We start from the raw sequence: 11,974 nt of genomic DNA, 5'->3' as shown, positions 1-11,974 counted from the left end.
AGACAAGCTTTCAAACTTACACAGAGCTTTTTCTTCAGGTCTGGTCTTATGGCCAACTTAATTTTCTGCAATACTTAAACTATAATAGTTTTTATCTTAATTCTTCCAAGAATAAATATTATTACAGATTTTTTTAATCTGTCTCAATTAATCTTGTTGTCATTGATCTTATTTGCTGAGAATTGTCATCTTGAAAGGACATATTCTTTTGTACTGTTCTTTCACTGTTATAAAGTTGTACGTTTATTACTGACTTAGAAAAGTTGTCTAAGTTGAAACTTAATTCTGCCTTCCTTCAAAATGGCATGATAGTAATTTGAAGAATGATGGTAATGTTAAGCTTGCAATCAGTGTGTTAATTCTCACCCACGCCTTTTGTTACTGATAGTGCAGTTTCTTGTACAAGTCTGGAGAAACATTGCTGGAGAACATTTTTAAAAGTACAATCCTTGTTCTGCCAGTGTGGTAACTTTTTCCTTATGGAATCAGTGTTTTTTAAGTATTTAAACTGGTTTTATTTGTAATTTGTAAAACATTGCAATTATTTTTTTTAAAATTTGAAAATCAAAGGATATAATTAATAGTAAACATACAGCGTAAATATCTGAATGTCTGTTCACTTGAGTAATGCATTGTAAAGCTTAACTGGGCCTCTGCCAATTTGAAATCTAATCATCTTCAAAAAAGTTTAAAAGGTTTTGCATTTATAAAGCTTACACTTGAGTTCCCCTGACAATATTTTGGATTTACAATTACATTTTCGTATAATTTAAAACACATCCTTCCTCAGTGCTATGTGAAATATGCTCCCAAGCAGCAGAAACTGTGACTCTGGTAGACACACAGTGCTGTCAAATATACAAAGTAAACAAACTGTTTTCCCTCTGATCTGCTTAGCTTTGCATGTCGCCTTGAATGCATTCTTCTGCTGCCCCTCTTCAGTGGCTTCCAGTTGAATATAGAACCCAGTTCAAGGTGTCTGCCCTGATATTCAGAGCCCCCTATGAATTTGTCCCTGGATACCTTAGAAACAGTGTGATTAGTTTATAGGAAATTCTCACACTCCATGACCATGAGTTCCCACAACAGCTATGTTACACTAGAACATTGAAATTGTTAACCAACAGAGGGAGGCTCATGAGTGCAGGAGACAGAACTTTTGAAGGACCCGGACCTGACTCTGGAATTTGCTCACTTGATCCTATGAGATAATTACTATAGACCTCACAACAAAACTAAATTCACAACTAATTTCTTTGGCTTAGCTTTCTCTCATTGTCAATGTGCATGCTTGTGACAAAACAACCGATAAACTAATCAGAGTATAGTAGTAATCATGCTCTTTTTATTGTATATTCTAATGCTTTTTTTACTTTTGATATTTATATTGCTTATTTTAAATAGTGTGAATTTCCAGCAGTTAATCTTACCTTAGGGCTTGGCTACACTGGCGCTTTACAGCGCTGCAACTTTCTCGCTCAGGGGTGTGAAAAAACACCCCCCCTGAGTGCAGCAAGTTACAGCGCTGTAAAGCACCAGTGTAAACAGTGCCCCAGTGCTGGGAGCCGCGCTCCCAGTGCTGTAAACTAATCCCCTCCTGGAGGTGGAGTACCTGCAGCGCTGGGAGTGCTCTCTCCTAGCGCTGGCGGGGGACCACACTTGCACTTCAAAGTGCTGCTGCGGGAGCGCTCCCGCGGCAGCGCTTTGAAGTTTTGAGTGTAGCCACGGCCTTAGTCTTGAGATAAGGAGCAAAAGTGGGTTTCTTCACATAAAATGCACTAGGGACCTTGAAAGCACTGTCGGAGAAAAACGGAGTTCTCACTCTTTTGTTTGGGTGCAGCAAGTCAGAAGCTTTATTAACTCTCACAATTGTGCAGAGGGAGAGAGCTAAGCAGGTCTCTCTCTCTGATACCTAATTACAACAAGCATTTATACCTTTCATTACAGAAAATAATGAGGGACAGCTGGATTTTGTTATACATAAGCCATCTTGATATCTTATTTCTTAATTGTTTTGACTCTTGCCAACATACAATATTTCCTATACCTTATCTACACAAGGTCTTCTACACCTTATCTATACAAGGTCACAATAACTTCTCACACAGTACTTTCTCACCCGCCTCACACAATCCTCGCTTCTACAAATCTCGCGTTATCAGGGCTACAGTTAGCCTGACTCTTGCTAACAAACTGTCATGCATTGCAGTTCTTTTCTGACAGTTCTTTTTCTGCTTCCACAACCCCCCCTTTTGTACTTCTATTTTCTGCTTCCACAGCACCTTCAGTTGACTTCAAAGCTTTGGACAATTTTGTTGGATGTTTTTATTCACAAAAGCACAATTAAAGCTACAACTAATTTTTTTTTCTTTTTCTTTTTAGGTTATGGTTTCCTGTGTCTTGCACCTTTTTCTTGAAGAGAGGAAATGATCTTAGCAGAACTTGTTTCAAATTGATCACTGATACAGCGTCTTCACAGTCCAGAAACGTGCATTGGGGGGAAAAAATTAGTCTCTTTGAAGTTTTTGAAGTTTGTCTTATTAAAAGGGGAAAAAAATGACGACTTCGTCTATTAGACGGCAAATGAAAAACATTGTGAACAATTATTCAGAGGCTGAAATAAAAGTTCGGGAAGCAACTTCCAATGACCCCTGGGGTCCTTCTAGTTCCTTAATGACTGAAATAGCAGATCTGACTTACAATGTGGTAGCCTTTTCTGAAATTATGAGCATGATCTGGAAACGGCTGAATGACCATGGCAAAAACTGGCGGCATGTGTATAAGGCCCTTACTCTGTTAGATTACCTGATTAAAACAGGCTCTGAGAGGGTGGCACAGCAATGTAAAGAGAATATTTTTGCTATTCAAACACTGAAGGACTTCCAGTATATCGATCGAGATGGTAAGGACCAGGGCATCAATGTAAGGGAGAAGTCCAAGCAGCTGGTGTCTCTTCTGAAGGATGATGAGCGACTCAAGACAGAGAGGGCCCAAGCCCTGAAGACCAAAGAGCGTATGGCTCAGGTGGCCACTGGAGTTGGTAGTAACCAGATCACATTTGGCCGAGGTTCCAGTCAGCCTAATCTATCCACTAGCTATTCAGAGCAAGAATATGGCAAATCTGGAGGCTCTCCTGCATCTTACCATGGCTGTAAGTACAAATAATCAAATGCATGTAAAAATGAGGGTGGTTTTGTTCTGTAAATCTACATCTGTTCCAGACCTTTCAGATTCTGATTTGCAGTTGGATGAGAGAGTAAGTGGAGCTTTCTAGAATATTAGTGTACAGATCACAAGGGGTTTTTGCAGTGATTGAAACTCTATAGGTCTTCTGGGAAGTACTAATGCCTTTACAAATTACTAGGCTTAATTGCTAGTCGGGGAGAGGATGAATATGTTGATTTAAATTGATTTATAAAACAATTTTTACTTACCTTGTCCCAAAGGTGGTGAAATCCAGCCATTTCCATGAATGGATTCCAATGTTTAATATGACACATCTGACTGGGGCAGAGCAGCAAAGGGGATTCTTTCAGTTAATATTCTGCATACGTTTCCAATTTTGAGAGGTGTGTGTGATGAAAAGTGTGTTTTGTTTTACACTTCATTCTTTTAGGTTTCTTTCTGAATTGTACTTTAATAAAATCAGCACAGGGAATTCCCTTGCATCCATCAGTTTGACCAGACTTCCTTTTATTTTGTTGCTATTTTATTTTAGTATGAGCATAACAGTTTACTTCATTGTTCAACAGTTCTTTTAAACAAATACTGTTGTAACAGTTCAATACTTCAGTGCTTAATTCTCCACTATACACATTTATAGTATCAACTTTTGGTGTACAAATATCGGTACTAAATACTGTTTCATTCTAAAAATTAATGAGAATACAATGCCAAAGGAATGGGTTCTTTGTATGGCTGCTTGGGCCCACTTGTGTTATGAAGTCTGGTTTGGCACTTCTTAACATAAGTAATGATCTGCTGAAGGCTGCTTTGGCTGAAATCTCAGTGGTTGTGGTATAATGCTAAAAGAAAACTCTTTTTTTTGTTTGTTAAACGAACACTTACAGTATCTGAAGTGCTATAACAGAGTCAATGGTGAATTGAATAAGTGTCAGTTATAACAATAATCTTACGTTTGTCGGGCCCTTCATCCTAAATTATTACCACCTCTCAAGTTATAAATACTGGAATTGCCTTAACAGCCAATGACGTGTCACCCGCTTGTTGTGCGGAAGGCAGCAGCAATTTAGCAGCACATAGCAATATTACACAACAGTGTAGGATAGGCAATGAAAAATACTTTATCTATTTAAAGTTACAGAGAAAAGCACGTTAAGCATCATTATCCAAACTGGAATTTTATCAGGCACCAAACTAATACTTTTTTCTTGTGAAAAATACCATGGGATCTTAAATGATCCCAAGTACTCAGAACCTCTGTTTTACCTCTTATTAAAAAAAAAAAAAACACAAACCATGGAACATCCAACCACTGAGTACCTCTTTTTATCATGCTGGAGCATTGTTTCAGTATTGACTCTGAAAGAAGAGCATCTTTATTGTGTCACTAGGATATTAGGTTTTCTTTTGAGGTCTCCCTTCAGAGTACTAATCTAATTGAACCATACTTGGCTAGGAGATTAAGATGAAGTATCATGGCTCTTAATTTTAATTGATTTATTGAATTGATCCTCACCACGGTATGTTAATAATGTCTTGGTTCTATTCTTCAGCAAATGATACATTAGTTGGTATATTTAAACATTTTTATTTGCCATACTAAACCAGGTACCAGACGTTCAAACTTTCTTTTGCTATAGTCATGCTGCAGGAGAAGGTATCCTGCTGAATTCTTATTCCTTTAATGTTTTAGGAATTGTATTGTGTGCTAGATAGCAGAACCATGTTCAGGTCATTCTTTCAAAACAAAATATTAGTGTCCTGTGTATCGTTATTTGTCTTGTACTTGTGCACCTGAGTGCTCCACATCTTTATTTGCAGAACCACTTGTGCAGCAAGGATTGATTGAGTTCCTCTAGTAAGGAAGTTTTTGAAGCTCCGGAGCTTCTGGCTATAGCATCCCCAACACTTTAATGCTAATCATCAAACATTTTGCTGGGTATTAAAAATATTTTTTGAAACAATCCAAACAACAAATTCGTTGCATTTTATTGAGCAGACCTTTCAACTTAATAGACCAAAGCAACATCCACAGATGACCAGAGAACCAGAAACTATTTCAAAGCAGCGGTGTCTGTTACCAGGGGAGTGGGAGATTGTATGGTGGGGCACAGAATATTACAGTGTGAGCAAAAAACCAACCCCCCAGAAATTTAATGTCTTCTCTGTTAGTGTAGAATTAATTTAGGCTTGAAAATAAATAAATACAAGATAATGGAAAATCCTGGTTTCCATCTTTAGACCATTCAAAGGAAGATGAGTCATGTCTATCGTATTATCCTTTCTTCTCATATGGTCTGAGCGTGTAGCTCTAGCAAACTACATTGAAAGAGTAAACATTTCACTTTGCAAGCTATTGAGAAATATCCTTGAAAGGACGTTTAGGAGGAAGTCACTGAACTATCTATTCCAATAGGAAAATAATCTTTTTTCCCCCTGCCTAGTCTCTGCTTGAGATGAGTACAGGGGCAGCCAATTTAATTGGAAGGCATTTTCTCACCCTAGCATGTGAGGCTTACCTCTAGAAAATGTATGTAATTTACAGTTTATCTACACCTTCATTAAATATTATTAAATTATTAACTCATGTTAATAACATTTTGATTAAATAGTGCTATATTATAAAAGTTTGTACAGTGGTGGTTTTTAATTTTTTATACTGTAGTAGCACCTAGGGAACCCCAAAACTATACAACCTTTCCTTATATCTAGCCATAGGATATTTTACTTCTCCATACTAAAAGCTTCCTTCCTCTCCCCTCCCACCCCAATGCAAATATCATACTTTTATTTGCTACATCCCCCTATAATTTAATGCAAGGTCACATCAACATAGCCAATTAATCTATGGGTGGATTTTTATATGGTTCCAAACTTCTGCTTAAGGCCACCATAGCTACTTAAGTGCAGGTAGACAGATAGCTACATCACTTCTTCATATATTTATTACTAGTATTTTGATTTATTGCTATTCAAAATATTTTGTACTTTTGAAGTTTGTGTGTGTGTTCTTATATCTAGCAGTGTTAGTGTAAAGAGACAGTTGGGATTCGTTCCTTGAGTAATTGTCTTGGAGGATTTGTAGATAATATTTTGCTTCATTCTTGCTAGACAACGTAGAGGAATTCTGGGTAATACCTCTGAATTTTTAATCAGATGCTTTTTGTGTACGTTCCTTTTACTTGAGATGAAGTTTATTGTGATGGGGCTTATACACTTATAATTCTGGTTTTGTGAGAGATGAGTTTCATGAAAGTGATCTTAAAAGGGCTCTCTTGTCAGTTTTATGTGGGAGTAGTCATGAAAACAGGGGCAGTGGGGTCCAGTGGACAGTGCTCCAGATCTGGTGGTGGAAACCGGGGTTCTATTCTCAGTTCTGTCATTGACTTAATATATGACATTGCGTTGGTCACTTAACCTTCCTGCCTCAGTTTCTCCATATGTAAAACTGGGATGATGATGCTTAGCCATAGATGTAAAGCATTAGGTGATCTACAAATGGTAAACAGTAAGAGCTTAGTACTGTGATGTCAAATGTGTGTTGTTAAATAAATAAAATTGCTTGACTGGCAGGAGACAGACAGGCGGTGGAATAGCAATAGCAGCAATGGGAATGGGATGGAAAAGGCCGAATAAGCATGGCATCTGTGAGGTGCTGCCTCAGGGTTACAATGGTGGGATTACATGGCACCAAAGGAGAGGTGTTCAAATGTTTGTATTTGTAATTGGAAATTTATAATTGGAAGATTATTTTCAACACAAAATGTTCTTGCAAATAGTCTTATTTTGCAGTCACTGTTAATGCTTCTCTACTTACCATCTGTAACATTTCCATTTCTTGGAAAATTCCTGATATCCTGTTTAAACTCTTAACTATTTAATTGTAGCTCAAATTCTGAGTTTTAAAATAACACCAGACTTGAGCTCTAATTCCCAGCTACTGTGGAGATACTGACATTTAAATGATTTTACTTCACACTAAAATAATTCTGAATCTACCATTCTCAATTCTTTATCTGATATTGCTAATATATGTTCCTATTAACATCAAGTTAACAGCATGTGAACTTGATCACTTCTTCCAAAAAAGCTTTATTCCTTATTTGAGGATGTTTAAATTTTGTGATGTCGCTTTTGCCATTAGATGGGTGTCTGCCCAATATAAGACAATCTCATGCACTCTTTAATCAGTGCTTAGAAATTATACCAGTGTATAACAGCAGTTAGTATGAACGTTTTTGCTGCTTTAATTCCTAGTAAAGTCACCTGCAAATTAAGCCCAGCAATGTAGTGTAAAACTTTTTAAAAAAAGGCAATCATGTTGACAGATCCTGCCTTGATACCAAAGATGATTTGCTGCCTTCTAGTTTTAAATCATCTGATAATTTTCAGGTTTTGGGCAGTTGCTTAAAAAATGGTAAACTTTAAAATCTTAAATATATGCTGAAGTGAGTTATGTGAAATCTTATATCAAAATTTTACTTTATTTCAAGTTAATTTAATGCTCTTGATTTAGTGCTGGATTGATAGCACTGGAAACCAAAGCTGCATCTTGATGCACAGTTACCTGTGACACCTCACCCACCAATGTGCCTCATTCCTGACCCAGTGGGCCACCTCTAGGGGTGAGAAGGAAAGTTTAGTCCAGGAAATTGAAGTGATTGGAAGCTGTGTGTGAAAATCAGTTCAGTTTTTTATGGTGACTATGGATCTGGGTGCCCAATTTAGGTATGTCATTTTAAAATTTCTGTGAGAAATGTACTGATCAGTTCAGTACATAGCTTTCTTGCTGATAAATGGAATAGCGTTCCTAATACAAAACACAATTATGAGTGTCAGTGGTGATGGTGTTTGATACGGAAACCTATTCTCTAAGAATTTGACTGAAACCACCAACCATTCCAATGTAGCAATGTTTTTAATATTCACCTTAAACAGGAGCCTAAATTAGACATCAGACTGCAGGAATCCTGCATTATTCTGGGATTGCACTGGTATCAACCAGTCCTCAGCAGAATAAGAGTGAAACAATGTTGGTCTGTTTCAGTGTGGCACTCCAGCTGCTGCTGAAGGACTCAAGAAGTTGCACAGGTGTGTAGGGAGTCAGGCCTTTCTTTTGTCTCAAACTAGCCCCCTTTTCCTTCCCTCCCACTCCCAGCAGCAACTGAGAATCACATTATGTCTTTTCATCATCACAGCTTCCCAGGATTGTCATTGTCAATCTGCTGTGGCTACTCAGGAAGCACAGCAGGCTGCAGCAGGAGGTACAAGGCATGATCAGGTGTGTGTGAAACGTTTTAAGAGGCCTCAGAAAATTCATAGAAGTGGAGGGAAGAAACAGAGAAGAGAAGCCAATTGCTTGATTTTTATGGAGAATATTATATCTGTATTATAGTTAGTTGGGCTGGTAGCCAAAAGGAACTCTGAAACAAAGCTGCTCTTTCTTTCCTTTCCCATCTTGCCCCATGAATGAAATAAACTTTGTCTTCCTTTTAAAGGACACTACGGTGTTAGGCCCAAGACGAGGTGTACCCTGCTTCATTTTGATTGTATCCAGGTATGCTTCCTGTACTTTCCCCTTGCCTATCTGTACTAGGCAGTGTGTCACAATGGACAAAAATCCTGCTCTCTGAAGCACTTGCAGAGCAGGCTTCTTACATGTTTTAACACCCTGGCACGGCCCATGTGAACAGAGCAGACTAGATGGACAACATGATGTGCGCATGGTGCCCCGGTTTCAAAGAACCCTCTCGCCTTGAGGCAGTAAATGGGTCTCCTAAATGAGAATTTAGAATTCTGTTTTACAGTCCAATTTTTAATGAAGAGAGTGTGACAGGAAAGATGTCCTAAAAAGAGCATTTCTAAAGTTTGCAAAATTTGGAGCTGTCTTAAGATTGTTTTAAGAGTTTTCCTAAGTAATCTTAGATGTGTGTTTAAGTCTGAAATCTGTTTAGTTTTAACATTGCCTGTTAGTCATATGAAATGTTTTGATTTTCAGTTTTTGCTCTTCCAATTCAGCCTTTTCTCTCTGACTCAATATAGAGAGAATGTCAATAGAATTAATTAATTGGACTTCTCACCAAAGGAAATTCAGAATACTCCTGTTTGTAAGGTTTTTTCCTGTGTCCTATGCTAAAGCATCACCAGGCCAAATTCATCCCTGGTGTTCTAGCAAAGTCAGAGCATATAAAGTAGTGAGGAAAATGGACCAGCATGTGAACAACTCTAATTAGTCCAAGGGGGTGTGAAGAGCTCATTTATTTTCTTGGGCTGTGTATCTCCATTGACATGTCATAGAATCGCAGGACTGGAAGGGACCTCGAGAGGTCATCTAGTCCACTCCTCTGCACTCATGGCAGGACTAAGTATCATCTAGACCAGGGGTTCTCAAACTGGGGGTTGGGACCCCTCTGGGGGTCGCAAGGTTATTACATGGGGGGGTCGCGAGCTGTCAGCCTCCACCCCAAACCCTGCTTTGCCTCCAGCATTTATAATGGTGTTAAATATATAAAAAGTGTTTTTAATTTATAAGGGATCACCAGTAAAAAGAAAAGTTTGAAAGCCACTGATCTAGACCATCCCTGACAGGTGTTTGTCTAACCTGCTCTTAAAAATCTGCAATGATGGAGATCCCACAACCTTCCTGGGCAATTTATTCCAGTGCTTAACAACCCTGACAGGAATTTTTTCCTAATGTCCAACCTAAACCACCCTTGCTACAATTTAAGCCAATTGCTTCTTGTCCTATCCTCAGAGATTAAGGAGAACAATTTTTCTCCCTCCTCCTTGTAGCAACCTTTTATGTTCTTGAAAACTATTATCATCTCCCCTCTCAGGCTTTTCTTCTTCAGCCCAGCCCAACCAAACCCAAATTTTTCAATCTTCCCTCATAGGTCATGTTTCTAGACCTTTAGTCATTTTTGTTGCTCTTCTCTGGACTTTCTCCAACTTGTCCACATCTTTCCTGAAATGTGGTGCCCAGAACTGGACACAATACTCCAACTGAGGCTGTATCAGCACAGAGTAGAGCAGAAGAATTACTTCTCGTGTCTTGCTTACAACACTCCTGCTAATACATCCCAGAATGATGTTTGCTTTTTTTGCAACAGTGTTACATTGTTGACTCATATTTAGCTTGTGATCCACTATGACCCCCAGATCCCTTTCCACAGTACTCCTTCCTAGGCAGTCATTTCCCATTTTGTATGTGTGCAACTGATTGTTCCTTCCAAAGTGGAGTACTTTGTATTTGTCCTTACTGAATTTCATCTTATTTACTTCAGACCATTTCTCCAGTTTGTCCAAATCATTTTGAATTTTAATCCTATCATCCAAAGCACTTGCAACCTCTCCTACCTTGGTATCGTCTGCAAACTTTATAAGTGTACTCTGTATGCCACTATCTAAATCATTGATGAAGATCTTGAACAGAACCGGACCCAGAACTGATCCCTGTGGGACCCCACTCATTATGTAGTGTGTAGTCTTAAAAAGTGATGCCTAACAGACAACTTGATTTAATTATCCCTTATATATTACTTCGTGTACCACAGGAACGAAAAACAAAGATGAATATTGTTACTGTAATCAAACTTTTCAATAACAATAAATGCTTTAAACCCCTCTCTCAAGATATGGCTAAGGGGGGATTAAAGAACTGATACAAAAATCACTACTTAATTGAAACAAGTTGTAGGGATCTGTTCAATATTAGATGATTTTCAAAATGCACTTTAAGTTACCAGTTTCTCAGAATGGACCGGATAACAACTATTAATTTTTTTGCAAAGCAGAGAAGTGACGCTTTAAATCTATGTATCCGTGTAGGTGTATTTTTACAAAAAAAAGATAGGATGTTAGTATTTCATGAGCCACAGTAACTGAAAAAAGGCTGACGGGTGTGTACTGGTCTCAGGTTTGAGCTATTTGGTGGATGACTCTTTTTTTAGTGATCAAAAACTAAATTGAATACTGAATGAGAGAAGTTTCAAGGTTAACCCATAAAATCAGTTATTCTCCTATCAATCACTAACTGGAATGAGGACGTCCAAAGTTGATTATGAAGACACTGTGCAGTAAATCTGACTTCTTCACACATTACTTTATTACGTGCCATAATTCCCCTCCTGGCATTGAAATACCCTTTTATACCAATAGACTCATGGAATATAAATTAACTCGTAGAACGTACTATTTGTATGCTACATTTCACAGTTGGAGAGATTAGATATTGGTTCTTTGGAAGTATCACTTCCTCTTTATTCTGTTTACCTGATTGCTGTCTGATTAGACTAGCATACAGTATCTGTGTATGGCTACTACTGGGTTGGTGTCCGTTTGTAGGATGATGCACAGGTGGTATTATACAATTTTTAGTCTTGCATTAGTCCCCCTCTCCTTTCTTTACATGATAGGCATTGCTATGATGTGTAGATCATAGAAACTATCACAGAAGATACCATTGACTTTACAATCAAGCTAGACCGTGAAGTGAGTGCCTGGGGCAGTGGGGTAGAGACCAGACTCTCTTCCCCATAGCATATAAAATGGCTTGGTATAGAGATGCTTTCCAAAAATTGTAGTCTAAGTATTTGGGTGAAAATGCTAGACCTATTTTTATGCTGTGGCTGATTTTCTACTAGTGTCAGCAGTGTTATTGTTTACATCAATGTAGGTCTGTCTGTTTACTCTAATATATTAACTGAAACCTTTGGGGTTCTCCAGCTGGCTTTTAGGTATAGCCAAAATATAATAAATGATCAGTAAATACGTATGAAAGACGTCATAGCTG

The 11,974-nt window shown here is 38.1% G+C and overlaps 1 protein-coding gene across 1 annotated transcript in view; it reads left to right on the top strand.

The window, feature by feature from the left end:
• Positions 1-2,514: 2,514 nt before the first annotated feature.
• The window catches only part of EPN2 (epsin 2), a 34,854-nt gene continuing 25,394 nt past the window's right edge, over positions 2,515-11,974 (top strand). Inside the window, 2 exon segments of the mRNA XM_065412224.1 lie at positions 2,515-3,151; positions 5,486-5,488. Coding sequence (XP_065268296.1) covers positions 2,557-3,151; positions 5,486-5,488 — 598 coding nt within the window. The 5' untranslated portion in view covers positions 2,515-2,556.

Source organism: Emys orbicularis, chromosome 10 (genome assembly GCF_028017835.1).
Source record: "Emys orbicularis isolate rEmyOrb1 chromosome 10, rEmyOrb1.hap1, whole genome shotgun sequence".
In the NCBI taxonomy this organism is placed as follows: domain Eukaryota; kingdom Metazoa; phylum Chordata; order Testudines; family Emydidae; genus Emys; species Emys orbicularis.
Note: the sequence above shows the minus strand (reverse complement) of the source record. Positions and strands in the feature narration are given on the sequence as shown.